The following is a 17,637-nucleotide window of genomic DNA, read 5'->3' on the forward strand; positions in this document are numbered from 1 at the left end:
CCATTGGTGCATTTTGTTTTAAGACTGTATTTTATTTCATTTATACTCTTTAATTGTATTTTCGCACGAAAATAACCGACCGATGTCGGTCGATTTTATTAAAAAATAAAATTACCGACTAAATTCGGTCGATTTTTTAAAATGACTGGCCGAATTAACCGAACGATTTCGGTTGGTTTTTTAAATATTAATTTTAATTTATTTTAATGAAAAACCGACCAAAGTTGGTCGGTTTCTTGAAAAATAAATTTCGCGGGACTCAAAAATAGTTTCCCGCATTTTTGCGCCAAAGAAAACCGACCAAAGTTGGTCGGTTTCGTAAAATAAAATTAAAAAATAAAATATTTTGAAAAATCGACCGACTTCGGTCGGTTTTTTGGCTGGTTTTTTGACCGACCAAAATCAGTCGGTCGACCGCGGTCGGTTTTTGCCGAATTTCTAGTAGTGCCCTAACTTGCAAACCTTTAGTTGGAGCACTGCCCAGTAGTCCACCTTGTTGTGGAATAAGCTTCTCCATCAACATGTCAATCTTCTTCCCCAAGTCATCAATCTTTGAATCATTGGACGATATGTAATTTTGCAACTGAGCCTTCAGTTTTTTTACTATTTCGTAGTGGATTTATATCTCGTCTCTGATCCTGTCAATGTGAATTTGGCTAGGAAGCAGCTCTGATACCAATTGTAATGAACTTTTAGAATTGAAATGAAAATTAGAAGTAATCGAGAAATGTAATGGAACAACTGTATTTATTATTTCTTCAACTCAGTTACAATTGGAATTACAAATTGAATTGAAAATAATCTGCAACTCCATTGATGAATTCCTAACCTGAAAGAAAAGAATTATGGTGAGGTAAAGAAGAAGAGAGAAGAACGAGAAGAGAGAGCATGAGAAGAGGAGAGAAATGAAAAGAAGATAGAATAGAATTATCGATCAAAAACTGAGTCTGTTGGTCCAAGTCCCATTCTGTTATAACAACCCATAACAGCTCAATCCACTAACTGCCACTAATTATCTACACCGTTGGATTTAATGCATCTGAACCGTTTGATCTCTTATTATTTCTCCTCTATTGTTGCCACGTGTCCTGATGATTAATCTCTAATCTCTCATATATCCCTCTCTTCAGACAGTCGTCCCATACCTAACATCGTAGGGATGTCAAATGAGCGGGTTAGGCTGATTTTGGACGGGTCAGAATGAGCTGAATCAAAAATGAGCGGGTCAATGATCTGCCCAAAAGTTATTTGGGTTGGGTCAAGATGAACTAAAATTTGGGCCATAGCCTAACCTGCCCAACTTACCAAGCTTTAATTAATATGTATCATTTTCTTATGAATTGTGTAATTATGAAATACGACTTTTTTCCTTTTGTTATGGTCATATATAACATATATAATAAAAAAGAATTATTCAAATGACATTTTAGCAAAGTTACTCATGCATCAATTTGGGCTAAAAATCAGCCCAACTTTAGATGGACTGAGATGGACTGGGTCAAGGTAGGCTAAGTTCAACAAATTGACGATCAATGACCGACCCAACCTTAGGTGGGTTAAATGGATTTGGACTCAAATTGCCATCCTTAAATACATCCTTGTTATACAGATGAACATAAAAGTACCTTTTTCTGTTTTATCTTCAGAAGGATACACTTAATATAAAGGAACAAAATTTACACCACCATATTAAAGCACCTTTACAAATGGCATCTTAAGAAAGCGCCTTTTGGAAACAGTTGCATTAACCACAAACCAGGAAACTTATACATAAATTACAATAAAGAAAACATATACAGATGTGTTCCGAATGATGTTCAAGATCAAGAACCAGCAGGATCAACATTTAAACACAAAAGGGAAATGCACAGCTGCTTATTAGCCTATAAAAACCACGCCAATCACAAACAAGTTGGAATCAGCTATATGAATTCTCATTGTACGCTCCATTTTATTAAGCCCGACCAAGTCCAATATTATGAAAATGCTTCTAGGCCTATGGCTTACCAAAATTGCAAACAACACTTCTTGCTTAGGACATGGATTTGTAACAAAACTGAACTCCACAAAGCTAAGGCCTCATTCAAACTGTATGATACTCTCATTTTCACGGTGACATATCCGCTAGTAATTTGGCCCCAAAAGATCCAGTAGGAAGGTCCGATAATTGCCAGAAGTCTCCGAATAAACAGCATCATTCAGACATTTCTTGTATTTCTTTCGGTACTCTGCTTTTATATACTGCATATCAATCTCAGCTCGTGTTATTATTATTCTAATAAGAGTTGCATCATTTGTTCCCAAGCCCTTCATAGCCTTGTGCAATTGCTGAATGCAGTAAACATAGTTTATGTTATATAAAGTAGTGCTTTGAGCATATATTCTACATTTGAACATGTATAAGATTAAGTCAATACTGGTTTTACTAGGTTAAACACAATATAACAATACAAATCCAAAAAATGAGTTCACAAAAATCAATATCATGATAGGCACTACTACCTTTGCTTTTGTGAATTTCATGAGGACTTTAGAGAATTAGACAATACCTTTGCAAAGTATCTTGCTGGATTCTTAGCACATCGCAAGATAGTCAAGAGTGCAAATCTAAAGAGCCCTGAGGTTTCACTTTTTACAGCCTGCAATATCAGGTATATATCCAATAGTTAACTAGTTATCATAAAGGTTAATTAAGCTGATAAGAGATTTACCTTTTTCAATTTGTTCTTATACTTGCTTTGATAAGCATAACTAACAGCAGCCAAATGTGCACTGCTGCTTTCACAAAAGATGCGTATAAAAGTCTTCTCATCAGTTCCCCATCTATTTTCTCCAGCTTTATAAAGAGCTTTAGCATCACGTTCCGCCATAACACTGTCAACTTCTGGTCCTTCGTAGCGTATTGTACGTACATATGATAGAAGCAACTATAAATATAAAGAAAAGATACCAATATATCAATTTCTTCTTTTGAGAAATCTCAGCATTATGGATTGATGACTTAGTTTAAATTCTTGACAACAAAAGGAGGTAGATCCACAGCTACTACGTCTCATTCCCAAATTACCTGTTGCGCTCTATTTAGATTTAAGCCCACTGGTCCAATATTCAATAATCCATCTCACAATACAAATTAGGAAATCCTAAAGTTGGAGATTCGCTAAATCATATACCTGCACCGACATATAAATCTGTAACCAGACTAAAAAGGCTACTGGCAACACCTAATCTAATGCAAGTGTACCAACAGTTACTACCATCATAGCGTCAAAGGCACAAGGAAAATTTATCAAGCCAATCTCCAGTGTTACCTCAAGCAAACATTTACATCTTCAAAAGATATCAGAGTAGGAATTCCCAACCTTAATATCAGCTAATAAGATCACACAGGCATCTTGAATATGTCAGAGCAATAAGAGGTGAAGGAAAGAACATAACTGGAGAAACCGACTCTTTCTATATTCTTCTCTAATGCATAATGGATGGTGTACACCACTAAGAAAATACAAGATGAAGGAAAATTCACACAGGGACAACTGAAATATCGAAAACGGATACTACAAGAAAGGAAGTTCAGTAGTCCACAGATTGACCTCAGTTCCCATGTGACAGCACCAGTGACTTCAGGTGCCCCAAAACTAAAGGCCGCAGGGCTGGAGCTATATGGTCCGAAGGGCTTCAATTGAATACCTTTCTCGGAAAATTATACTGCGCAGATAGGGTAAAAAGAATTTTTTCTCTACGTATATAAACTGTTAGATCCCATTTACATAAGTAAATCTTATAGTGCTGTGAGAAAGGTGGCTCAAAAATGTTTTAGGTTGCAGGTTTGAAACTCCGGAGTGGGTTGCTCTAGTGGTGAGCACCCTCCACTTACAACCAAGAGGTTGTGAGTTCGAGTCACCCCAAGAGCAAGGTGGGGAGTTCTTGGAGGGAGGGAGCCGAGGGTCTATCGGAAACAGCCTCTCTACCCTAGGGTAGGTGTAAGGTCTGCGTACACACTACCCTCCCCAGACCCCACTAGTGGGATTATACTGGGTTGTTGTTGTTTGAAACTCCGGAGTGTCGTTGTTGCATTTTTATACCCCCTTATTAAAAATCCTGGATTCACCATTACTGAAGGGTGTAGGATATAATTATATGAGTCAGTTAAGCATCCCCTGATCTCTAGGATGATGCCCTCTCAAAAACTTTTATTGCTCATACATAATCATATACATGTTTTGGACTTCAGAAGCTTGTAATTGTAGAATAGCAAATTTACATTTCCTCATTAATTTTCTCTTTTATTCATCAACTCCAAAGTTGTTACCAGACAAAGTTGTCTAATTTTAGATGACCCAAAATCTTTCTCTTTCATGTATTCGTCATTGTTTAACAAGGAATAGAGAAGAACTTAGAGTGACAATTATCTTGTGCATCTTCAAATGCAAAGGAAAATCAGTATACCTTTTTGTGATCATCAGACGCCCGTGACTCGATATCTTGCTCAAGGTAGACACCGTACATGGTATAATAGATTTGTTTGAAATATTGTATCTGGGAAGGAGTCCGGGAGCATATTACTTCGGTAGCAGCTCTGAGATCACCACTCAAAGCCTGCCTGACAACAGTGGCATCCCTTCCTGGTGGATCATGCATCCATAGCAAGAATGCTCTCTGAAATCATTAATCCAAATGATACAGTAAATCAAAATACAAGACAACTTGACAGAGAAATTTAGTGTAAAAAATTTTCACACTATCAGTAATATACTGTATTTAACATGTCGCAGGTATTCACCATATTTTTCAGGACACTATTATGGACGATTACATGTAGTTATCTTGTAAGTGACATGTTACTGTAAAATTTCTTTTATACTATCAGTATAGAAGTTAAACTTGATGTCAATACCTTGGTGTCACCACTAAGCTCTTTGGATAAGCGATTATTAAGCTCTTCGGAATACATAACTTTGTATTCCTGTTGAATGAGAGCACGTTGAGTTGCATCACGATGAGCAAGGATGTTAATGACTGATCCAGTATCACACCCAAATCCTGGTATAAAAAAAAGGAAATAGTTCCTTGAGGTACAAATGAATTAGCAGTACAGATCAGTTAATGAGAGAGAGAGAGTGTGTGTGTGTGTATACTACTACTAATCCACATATATTCTAATCAACTAAAACTCAGTAGGGAATAATTTGTACCTATTATCATGGTTAGTTTGTTAAAGCCGTATAAGCAATACTGTAATGGGATTCATCAAAGTCTAATAAGAAATATGCCGTATAATATATTTGTCTGAGCCGATATAGATAAGTTCATTCGAAGTCCATCCATGTGATACCAGAACCGCAGTATGATTTCCTCTCACCTGAACTCATAGAACTAGTCTGAAGCCACAGATGAAATTCTTATCACTACGTGACCAGGTCTCCAGCATGAAATAGACACTCCAAAAGAAAATTGTATAGAGCAGTGAAGTTGAGGGTAGTAGAAAAATTAACAAAGAAATGAAGCTCTACTGAAAGGTGAGTGGGTTAATTGTGTCACAGTGTCAAGATTCACAGGCGAATATATAGTTTATCCTCAAGGCTCAATGCAATGGAAGACCAATGGTTCCATCAACACAAAATTTCTCACAACACCCAATAGAAGGTTCTTTTTTCTTTTTTTACGATGAACTCAGCAAACTTTTTTGGGTGTTTAAATTGAAAAATAAGTAGTTCCCACCAAGACAAGAATGATAATTAAAATGGCATCAAGAGCTTGATGAAGCCAAGAATCATACTAGTTCAACTTCCACTGGTGATGGCAATTCCTTCTTGAAAAACAGTAGGATTTCCTTGGACGTATTATGGTTTTCACAGAGGGGGTGGATCGAACTTAGCTGTGAAAGACAACTCTCTCGTTGGAACTCGGCTAGATAGCATGGCGTAAAGTGTACTCTTTCTAGTTGGGGGTGGAATGTGCCTGAACTCCAATCGTTATTCCATCCCCAGAATCACTTCACTCTTTATTCTTGCAAATAATAATGAAAAGAAGAGGTCCTTTTTGGTGGTTCAAGACAGAAATGTGAGCGGGGATATTTAGCTATTTAGCTATATGAGTTGAGTTTAAAGAAAGACATGATCATTTTATACCGCCGACCCCAACTTGTTTAGGACTGAGGCATAGTTGTTGTGTTGTAGCCTTAGAAAGGGGAATTTGCCCAAAAATTGGATGCAGCTCAAGACATTGTTGGGAACCGGCAGCTGACTCAACTGCCCCCCGAACCGTGCAACCCTTTGTGGAGAAGGCAAAATACATTAGCTACCAAGCGCCCACATCGGAATTCAGAAATACCTGGATTCGGAAGACCTGCTTCATGCTAATGCTTGTCTGTTTGGACTCTTTGACAGCCATTGATGACATTCATGATACTCTGTCTGACAAACCACTACAACTCTAAGCAGGACAAGCACAGTAATGCATGAGAAGTCTCTCACATTCAGATTGTAACAGGAATAGGGCATAACTTGAGCTGTACACAGATGGAGCACAAATGATGCATTCTGACTGCTAAATCATGTCTACCGCTTCAAAATGCCATTATGAAGCATCTTGAAATTTAACGAACAACAATTGCAAGTCCACATTGATCAACACAATGTGCTCAGCTCTTCTTCAAAGAATATAGTAGCCGATAGTTTAGTTAATTCTTTGATCAAACATCCTAAAATAATATATATGGCCTCATTGTCCGAGTGAGATCTGTCACCAGAGATAAAGGTATGCACAGTGTCTCCTACATATAACCAACTGCAACCAGCAGTTTTCTTGACCTCTTTTCCTCTCATCATTTTCATTACCCTTCCCATCTCATTCCATTTCCCCTCCGAGGCATAGATACCAGCCAACTGCGCATATCTAGACCCATTCTCTCCTTCGATTTGCAATAGCTTATCCTCTGCAGCTTTTGCAAGTTCAGCATTTCTGTTCATTTTGCAAGCATTTAGAAATGCACCCAGAATTACAGCATCTGGTTCTACAGGCAACTTTTCCATTAATCTTACAGCCTTCTCAAGTTGATTTGCCCTTCCATACAAGTCGATCATACTTGCATAGTGGTCAGTTTCAGGTGATATTTTGTAATCTCTGGTCATGGAAAAGAAATAATTTTCTCCCATTTTTACTAATCCACAGTGCCGGCAAACTGATAGAAGGGCAAGGAAAGTGACTGCATCAGGTTGGAAACCTCGCTCTGTCATCTGACTAAAAAGCTGAATAGCTTCATTTTCATACCCATGGAGAGCATAACCAGCTATCATGCTATTGTAAAGCATAGAATCTCTATCAACAGCCAATTGAAAAACCCTCTGTGCATATGTTGCATTACCACATTTTGAGTACATATCAACCAAAGAATTTGCCAACTTAGCATCCATTTCAGTCCCAGTTCTCAGTATACAGGCATGTATTTGCTTCCCATAATTAAAGGTCGCATGTACGGTGCATGCACCAAGCAGGTTTATAAAAATCAGTTCATCAGGAACAGTTTCCCCCTCTGTCATTAACTCTCTGAAAAGCTGAAAAGCATCTTCACATTGATGAGCTTTCACGTATCCAGATATTATAGCAGTCCATACAACATGATTCTTCTCAGGCAATGAGTCAAAAAGCCTTCTTGCTTCTAACATGTTACCCATTCCTGAATATCCTACGATCAATGGTGTGATGGCAAAAGGGTTCTCTTTCTGAGTAGTTGTACAAACAGAATATGCATAACTCAAGAGACCACACTTGCAATAAAGATTAATGATACTACTGCTAATAAATGGATGCAAAATCATTCCTTTCTTCAAAATCCAAGCATGAATCTCCTTCCCAAGTTTCAAATTCTTCAGGCCAGAACAAGCACTTATAACACTAGAAAAACTGTGTTCATTCCATACAAACCCCTCCTCCATCATGCTCCTGAACAACTTGATGGCCTCCTCTTCATACCCATTTTGGGCAAAACCCGATATCATTGTGTTCCAAGACACTTCATCATTCAGTTCAAGCCTACACGAAAACACATCCCGGGCCATTTCCAACTCACCTTCTCTAAAACAAGCTGCCACCATCGCATTCTTGGAAACCGTGTCAATGGCTCCAACATCAGATTCATCAAAGATCCTCCAAGCATCTCTGAAACACCCGCATTTTGAATACATAACAATCAAAGAACTCAATGCATACCTACTTAAACTATTCCCACTCTTCAACATATACGAATGCAATTGGCTACCATATGACAAAAGATTCAACTTTGTTACCAAACCAAGCATGGTAGTCAAGGCATATTCAGATACTTTGTCCTCATATTGCATTTCAACAAATAATCGAACTGCTTGATCCTGAAATCCTTCACAATTTACATAACCAGACAGCATTGTATTATACGTGACACAATCCTTAAGGGGAGCAGCACTCAGAAACGTTCTCGCTTGAGCAAAGTTTTGATCTTTAACATAAGCGTTTATAATAGCATTCCAAGTGAAAACATTTCTTTCAGGCATTTCATCGAACACGTTTTGGACTTCTTGAATAAGAGAATGCTTTGAGTATATATAAATAAGGTGGTTTGCGTCAATGATTCTTGGGGTTAGACCGGATTTGATGATAAAGGCTTGAAACTTGGCGCAGTCTAACAGTGATTTCATTGTGACGTTTGGACTGTTGTTGGAATAGGTTACTAAATTGATATAGTATGATTTTGGGTCATGTTTCAGACTCCTATTCTATTATTATGGAATATGAACATTGATCTCATAGATTATAAGTTCGTATTGCAATCCGAGCGCGGATAGTATGACCCTAGCTTGTTTGGATGGTTTTTATACGTAGTTTCATAATTGCATTATACTGTTTTAATCAATATAATGATTGGACAAATTATATCGTTTTGTCATCAATTCATAAGTGATATACCAGTAATATTAAGTATAAACTTGCAATATTATAAAATATATAAAAAATAAGATACCTGGTAGAATTATTACGTAAAAAGGTAGGATAAAAGATTAAAAAAATTTATTTAATAATAAGTAAGGGCAAGATAAGAGAAAAAAGTAAGGTAACAACACAATCATACCAAATCGATCATTTACATAACGACCGATTTAACAATACAATACAATAAAATTTAAGTAACAATCAAAACAAATATTGTATTTAAAATAATAATACGATACAATATAATAGATAACAGGCAAACATAGTGAGACATCATATGTAGTGTCAAGTTATTGCTATTAGCCCGTTTTGAGGTAAGATTTAAGTAGTATACTAATAGTAATTTGTTTTAGCTAATTAGTATAATTTTTTTTTATATCATGTTATTTTAGCATACTAATATAAATATTTTTATGCGGTCAATAAATAGAACTTAAACTCTTTGAAATATACCATTAAATAGGGGCAGAGCCACCATTATAGTTATGGGTTCGGTAATCGACATATCTTAGTAACTTTAGTACAAAATGCTACGTCTTTTGTCGTTAACTAAGTACACGTGCGGCTCTTGACAACTCTTTTACGATCTTGCACAACTTGCTCACGTTCGCTATGCCAGGTCAGCTTTACCACACTCAAGATCGCTAAGAGAATGTTAGATGAGAAAGATAAGAGAAATTTGTCAAATGAAACTTTTTATTGAAGAGAGCTTGATTGTTTTGCTTAATGAGTTACAAATGAATAACTCTCTTGATATACTAGTCTCCTAGGAACTAGTGAGTAAATAATAATTATTACACAAGGCCCTTATTATTTACAAGTAATTTTCTTTTCTAGAATTTTCAACACAACTAGAATCTTCTAAGGACATTCCTAACACTTCCATAGGGTTCTAATGTCTTCCATGAGAAATCTCCATATTTCTCTAGAACCTTCTCACATGTGCTAGTCTATTTCATATGTAAGCTTTTCATATGGTATAAATATATTTCAAGTGGCACCTACGTGGTATGATGATGTGGCGGGCCATGACACTCTCCCCCACCCAATTTTGTGCCGCCCTCGGCACAAAGCATCGACACGTACAATCGCACCTCACCTTGGCATCGCCAAAGATCTTTGTCCATTAGCCATGATGCCCTGTAGAGCGGTTCGTCTTCCTATGTCACAAGGTACTGGTCACCTTTCTTCTTGCCCCATTTATACTTTGGATGGCTAGCAATGATGGCCTCGATCCTTCGCTCATCGGATGCCTCTCCTTGCTCTTGGCCTGAATCTCCCCGTGGCTCAACCAAGTCTAGCAGCTTCACAAGCATTGGGTCCATGCTTCCACTCCCTATTTGGTTACCCTCCGTGGTCCCAGCCTTACTAGCAAACTTGACCCCTCTGCTTGGTGCATTGCCTAAGTTAGATAGCGTGCCATCACTTTGTAACTCGCCATCCTCTTCAAACTATGTCCATCCAACCTTTCTTGCTACCACTATGCTCCATTTGCATGGTGCTAAGATAGGCTTTGGAATCCCCTATTTTCGGCTTAGATTTCAAGTGCATCCCTCCAATGCAGGCGGTTTCTCTCCTGTGGAACTCTTGTGTGCCTGAGCAAAGTTCCCGAACATTGCTGCAAGCTTCCCAACTCTGGGCATTCACTTGCCCGATGTGATCCTTTACAGAAATAGCACCCTCATTTAGGCACGTACTCGCAACCGTTTTTCGGCCCCTTGTCGTTTCTCTTGGACCTTTGTCCATTATGGAATGGTCCCTTGCCATTGCCCTTGTATACCTCAGCTATGCCTTTTCCGTTGTCCTTATCATGATCTCCCCACCCCCGTCGACGTTGCCTTCTTTGGACTTGGCAGGAACTATTTTGAAGTCAATGAGCGACTTGGCTATCGCTATGGCCTCGTCCACGTTGGCTACTTGATGTCTTATTAAATCCTATTTTGCCCAATTTTTCAACCCATCCATGAAGTAGAAAAGGGAATCATCTTCAGACAATGTATTTGTAGCATCAAGATAGTGAACTCGGGCACATACTCCCGAATTGTGGCCATCTGTCGGAGCTCCCTTAGCTTCCGCCTAACCTCATACACCACATTCACGGGGTAGAATTGCTTCTTCAACTCCTTCTTGAATTTCTCCCACGTCTCATTCTTGCATAGCCCTTTCTCCATGTCGATACACTTCTGAGGCCACCATAACACGGCAATGTCTGAGAGGTACAACACATCGGTGTTGATCTTGGCCCCATCGTCCCTCATTTTTCCGTGCTTGAAGTAATTCTCCAAGTGCCAAAGGAAATTCTCCACTTCTTGTGCGTTACGAACACCTTTGAATATTGGTGGCTTGGGAGCCTCGATCTTAGTCTCCCTTGTCACAACGATATTGCTGGCTACCTTAGTCACGCCAGCATCAACCTGCTCCTCGAGTGCCTCTATCTTAGCCTTCATGGCATCGATAGTGCTCAGTGCCTCAAGAGTCTGCACTCCAAGGTAGTGATGGTTTGTCTTAGCTCCATCTCGACATGCGTGGGTCCCTCCAAGTCATTTTATATACTCTCAAACTCTCCGAGAGTGTGTCCCTCAAGAACACTAAGGGTGCCTTCCACGTTCCCCCAAGCGTTGGCCAAAGATCTCCACAACATCCATCCCCGCGTTCACCTTCATCACCCATTCTTTACCGATCTAGATGTCCTCCGGCAGAACCTCCACTTCATCCTCGCTCGCCTCAGTAGCAGATGGTTCTTGGGATGTAAGCCCTTCATTTGACACAACCTTGGGCGGCACCTCCTGGCTCTTGTTGGTGGCATTCCTCTTTTTGTTACGACCCTTCTTACCAGTAGTATCTTGGATGACGTTGGCTTGGGTGTTGGCAGCATTAATTTCTCCGTCGTTCGCCATTCCCTTAGTTGCAACCTTTGCTCTAATACCACGTTGTCACGTCCTTAGTCGTTAACTAAGTACACGTACAACACTTGATAACTCACCCATGATCTTGCATAACTTGCTCACGTTCTTGCTATGCCAAGTCAGCCTTACTACACTCAAGATCGTTAAAGGAATGGTAGATGAGAAAGACAAGAGAAATTTGTCAAATAAAGCTTTTTATTGTAGAGAACTTGATTGTTTTGTTTGACGAGTTACAAATGAGTAACTTCCTTTATATACTAGTCTCCTAGGGACTAGTGAGTAAATAATAATTATTACATAAGGCCCTTATTATTTACAAGTAAGTCTCTTCTCTAGAATTTTCAACATAGCTAGAATCTTCTAAGGACTTTCCTAGCAATTCCATAGGGTTCTAAGGTCTTACATGAGAAATCTTCATATTTCTCTAGAACCCTCTAGCATGTGCTAGTCTATTTCATATGTAAGCTTTCCATATAGTATAAATATATTCCAAGTGGCACCTACGTGGTATGATGATGTGGCAAGCCATGACAAAAATCTCTATTTGTGTTATAAAATTCATTTAATATGTATAAATGAGTTACACAATTTGCTCACGTTCTTGCTATGCCAAGTCAGCCTTACTACACTCAAGATCGTTAAAGGAATGGTAGATGAGAAAGACAAGAGAAATTTGTCAAATAAAGCTTTTTATTGTAGAGAACTTGATTGTTTTGTTTGACGAGTTACAAATGAGTAACTTCCTTTATATACTAGTCTCCTAGGGACTAGTGAGTAAATAATAATCATTACACAAGGCCCTTATTATTTATAAGTAAGTCTCTTCTCTAGAATTTTCAACATAGCTAGAATCTTCTAAGGACTTTCCTAGCAATTCCATAGGGTTCTAAGGTCTTACATGAGAAATCTTCATATTTCTCTAGAACCTTCTAGCATGTGCTAGTCTATTTCATATGTAAGCTTTCCATATAGTATAAATATATTCCAAGTGGCACCTACGTGGTATGATGATGTGGCAAGCCATGACAAAAATCTCTATTTGTGTTATAAAATTCATTTAATATGTATAAATGAGTTACACAATTTGCTCACGTTCTTGCTATGCCAAGTCAGCCTTACTACACTCAAGATCGTTAAAGGAATGGTAGATGAGAAAGACAAGAGAAATTTGTCAAATAAAGCTTTTTATTATAGAGAACTTGATTGTTTTGTTTGACGAGTTACAAATGAGTAACTTCCTTTATATACTAGTCTCCTAGGGACTAGTGAGTAAATAATAATTATTACACAAGGCCCTTATTATTTACAAGTAAGTCTCTTCTCTAGAATTTTTAACATAGCTAGAATCTTCTAAGGACTTTTCTAGCAATTCCATAGGGTTCTAAGGTCTTACATGAGAAATCTTCATATTTCTCTAGAACCTTCTAGCATGTGCTAGTCTATTTCATATGTAAGTTTTCCATATAGTATAAATATATTCTAAGTGGCACCTACGTGGTATGATGATGTGGCAAGCCATGACAAAAATCTCTATTTGTGTTATAAAATTTATTTAATATGTATAAATGAGTTACACAATTTGCTCACGTTCTTGCTATGCCAAGTCAGCCTTACTACACTCAAGATCGTTAAAGGAATGGTAGATGAGAAAGACAAGAGAAATTTGTCAAATAAAGCTTTTTATTGTAGAGAACTTGATTGTTTTGTTTGACGAGTTACAAATGAGTAACTTCCTTTATATACTAGTCTCCTAGGGACTAGTGAGTAAATAATAATCATTACACAAGGCCCTTATTATTTATAAGTAAGTCTCTTCTCTAGAATTTTCAACATAGCTAGAATCTTCTAAGGACTTTCCTAGCAATTCCATAGGGTTCTAAGGTCTTACATGAGAAATTTTCATATTTCTCTAGAACCTTCTAGCATGTGCTAGTCTATTTCATATGTAAGCTTTCCATATAGTATAAATATATTCCAAGTGGCACCTAAGTGGTATGATGATGTGGCAAGCCATGACAAAAATCTCTATTTGTGTTATAAAATCCATTTAATATGTATAAATAAGTTAGTCAGAATACACTAAGCAAATCAGAATACACTAAGCAAAATGAATTGTAGTCCAGAATAGAGGCAGAACTATATATGATTTAGAATTTATGGCCCGAAGAATTCATAGTTAGTTTTAGTTACTGAATTTATAATTTAATATTTATACACATTTAACGAAATTTCATATTCCGATCTAAACAAAAGCTACTGAATTTATCTGAATCCGTAAATTATACTCAAGTTCCATCTATGATTCGGAACTCATGAATTAAAAATTCTGAATCCAAGCAAAAGCTCTAGTCCAATTATACTCTAACTATGCGATTAAACTTCTGGCTTGGGATAAAATAAATGCCCCGTACGTAACAGCTGTAGGGTAAATCCATATCATCATAAGTACAACAAAAATCATATAAATTCTTTCATTATATCAGTGCAACCAAAATTTAAAAAAAAAACGGTTCTCTACAGATTATGATGGATATCGTAGTTACCTCACTACAAGAAAATGCTTATTTTGTGGAGGTTATTTTACTAGTTTGTGACGGTTTTTGACCCCCACAAAATGAATTGTGTAGGTTTAAAAAAACGGCACAGTTACGATTGCCACGAGCAATATTGTGGTGATTTTTTAAAACCTCCACGTCGACCCCCACAAAATAAATTTTTAATTTGTGACGGTTTTGAAAGATAATTAGTGGCAATTTATAACCTCCTCGAGATGATCTCAATGTTTAAAAAAAAAATTGTGGGAGCATATAGCCCCCAAAATATGATCTCAAATTTTAAAAAAATTAATTAGTGGCAGTTTATACTGCCACAATAGGTATGCTTGACGAAATTTTATTTTCTATTGTAAAATTTTATCGGTAGCATTAGATAAACAGTTTTATTGAATAACCTATAACATAAATCAAATTCCATTACAAATAGCCATGGTAACAAGCATCAGAAATTAAATTCTTATAGGCTTGTAATTTGCTGAGTTTCTTTAACTAGCAACTGTTGTTTCCCTTACATTTTATGTATTCATAAAACGTGCCCGATCAACACTCTCATATACATTCAAGCAGCACCTTATTTTGTGTCGTCTTTTTGCTTATAAATTGCATTAAAATCTGGATATGTGGTGTGCATAATATAAACATATACTTAATCAATCAAAACACTCAAAACTAAATGATCACAAAATAATAAGGTGAAAAAACAATAAACTAATTACCCTTGAACGCTTTGTAAAGTTGCATGGCGTCATCACGAGGCGACGTTAAAACCGGAGGTATAATCAAGGTAGCCATATGTATCTGTTAACTCTGTGCTAACAATCACCCGTACGTTAAAAGAACCAAATCAGAATGGTTTCGCCTATTCAAAATTAAGAAGAGATGCCGCCTACTACTAAAATCTCGGTTTCTCTCTTTTTTTCTCTCCCTTTTAGATATTTTTGATAGTAAATCAAAAAAAGAGAGAAATTAAAGGTAGAAAAGAGAGAAACCTTGATCAGTAGAATATTGGAGACATGCAATGTAACGTAAGTGATCATTCAGAATAGAGTTTGGAAACTTTGCATGAATTAATTGTGCATGATTATGAATGGTACAACGAAAAATGCGTCTGAGAAGTGGACGCTTTTGACGGTCGCTCACCCATCAAATGTTTTTTGGCCTCTCTTCAATAATAAAAAATTATGTATTTTACCGCCAAAGGATGTGGTGCAGTGAATAAGATTGTTCTTTCTTTAACCAGAAATCTCGGGTTCGATCCTTGGGTATGGAAAAATCCTGGGTAGGAAGCGCGTCCCCTCGAATGGGGTCCTACGCGGCGCGAATCCGGATATAGTCGGGCTCCAATGCGGGTACCGGACATCGGATGGAAACCAAAAAAAAATGATGTATTTTCTGGTGTAGTAAATATTTCCTTTCCTTAATCAGAAATTTTAACTTCCAGCTTTGAGTATGAAATTGTTTTTGCATGAATCATTTTGACTTAAATTCAAATTAATCCAACCACAATGTATTGAATGGAGAAAAAAAAACAAGATGATGTGCCTTACACCTAAAAAAGAAAATGTGCGATAAGAAATGTCCAGTCCCATGTCTACCCTTAACATTAATATCTATCCTTCGGATAGTGATTCATTTCGGTTTGTATATCTTTAAAATTTTGTGTGTTCGGTTAAGCTTGTTATGAAAATATCTACTAAAAAATAGGACTGGCAAATTTTGCAGTTAAACAAAAAATTTTATCGCTAATTTTATTTAGCGACGGATAGCAACATATTATCAAAAATATTGTTAGCTATAAACGATTTAGCGATGAAGTTCATAGCTAATCTTAATTTTTTATATTATATATTATTAATAAATTTATAAACATATTTTCGGGTTTCTGTCATTTTATATCTAAGGTTAACAAAATGACGCTCTTGTATAGGTTGGATCAATCTTATTATTTTATTAGAGAAAGAAAGAAAAGTTTTGGCATGGAGGCTTAGGTTAGCAGTACTAAATTTAATCGAACCCATAATATAAGAAAGTATTGGAGTGCATGCATAAACTTCTTGGCTAATTATCTAAAAATTAGATATTTGCTTTTTAAATTTCAGGAATAATTATTGAACTTTTTTTATATAACAATAAAATCACAAATAATTATTTTTATCACATTAAAATAATACATAAGTGTTATAACATAAAAGCAATTTAGTAAAATATGAACAAGAAATGGAGATAGAGAGAAGGAAGAGATTTTCTTCTTCAATTGTGTGTATTTTCTTATCTATTACAAGGCCTTTATATAGACATGAAAAGTGAAGAAAAATATGTCATTGAATATGTCATTAAGCATAGAAATATGTCATTGAATATGTCATTAAGCATTTGAGAAGATCATGGAGGAAGAGTAGGCATCCACCATAATTTGATTTTTCTTATAACACTTCCCCTTGGATGTCCATAGATAATGTGCCTCGTTAAAACCTTATTAGGAAAAAACCCTATGGGAAAAAAACTCTAGTGAAGGAAAAAGAGTACACATGTTTAAAAATACGTCTTTTGGTTGCCTCGTTAAAAACCTTGCAAGGAAAACCCAGTGGGACAAAACCTTGTAAGGGAAAAAGAGTACAACGCGTATTAACTCCCCTTGATGAGAGCATCAATTCACATCCTTGAGCCTTCGCATTCCAATCTTGTACACTAGTTTCTTGAAGGTTGACGTCGGTAGAGATTTGGTGAACAGATCAGCCATATTATCACTTGAACAGATCTGTTGCACATTGATATTACCATTCTTTTGAAGATCATGTGTGAAAAATAACTTTGGTAAAATTTGCTTTGTCATATCCCCTTTATGAATCCTCCCTTCAATTGGGTTATGCATGTTGCATTGTCTTCATACAAAATTGTGGGTAGTTTGTCACACTTCAAACCATATTTGTCTCGAATAAGGTGTATTATAGACCTCAACCATACATATTCTCGACTTGCTTCATGAATAGCAATTATCTCAACATGATTAGATGAAGTAGCCACGATTGATTGATTAGTCGATCGCCAAGATATGACAGTGCCTCCATATATAAACACATAGCATGTTTGAGATCGAGCCTTATGTGGGTCATATAAATACCCAGCATCAACATAACCAACAAGATCGGGACTGCAATCATTGCCATAAAATAATTCCATATCGGTAGTCCCTTTTAGATACCGCAATA

The 17,637-nt window shown here is 36.8% G+C and overlaps 1 protein-coding gene across 6 annotated transcripts; it reads right to left on the reverse strand.

Moving 5' to 3' along the window:
- Positions 1 to 1,744: 1,744 nt before the first annotated feature.
- LOC107824710 (annexin D5-like) lies at positions 1,745 to 15,463 on the reverse strand. Of its 6 annotated transcripts, none has more exons than XM_016651514.2 (6): positions 15,145 to 15,463; positions 4,898 to 5,043; positions 4,450 to 4,659; positions 2,712 to 2,927; positions 2,550 to 2,639; positions 1,745 to 2,328 (listed from the first exon to the last, which is right to left on the reverse strand). In XM_016651514.2, the coding sequence occupies exons 1-6, from the start codon at positions 15,218 to 15,220 to the stop codon at positions 2,125 to 2,127; spliced, it is 942 nt and encodes a 313-aa protein (XP_016507000.1). In that variant the 5' UTR covers positions 15,221 to 15,463; the 3' UTR covers positions 1,745 to 2,124. The 6 variants fall into 6 exon arrangements, 4 of the variants coding, with proteins under 4 accessions (XP_016507000.1, XP_075082975.1, XP_075082974.1 ...); XM_075226874.1 differs by lacking the exon at positions 15,145 to 15,463 and adding an exon at positions 6,334 to 8,223; XM_075226873.1 differs by lacking the exon at positions 15,145 to 15,463 and adding an exon at positions 5,780 to 6,622.
- Between the last annotated feature and the right edge of the window lie 2,174 nt (positions 15,464 to 17,637).

The sequence above is a fragment of the Nicotiana tabacum genome, chromosome 12, assembly GCF_000715075.1.
Source record: "Nicotiana tabacum cultivar K326 chromosome 12, ASM71507v2, whole genome shotgun sequence".
Taxonomy (NCBI): domain Eukaryota; kingdom Viridiplantae; phylum Streptophyta; class Magnoliopsida; order Solanales; family Solanaceae; genus Nicotiana; species Nicotiana tabacum.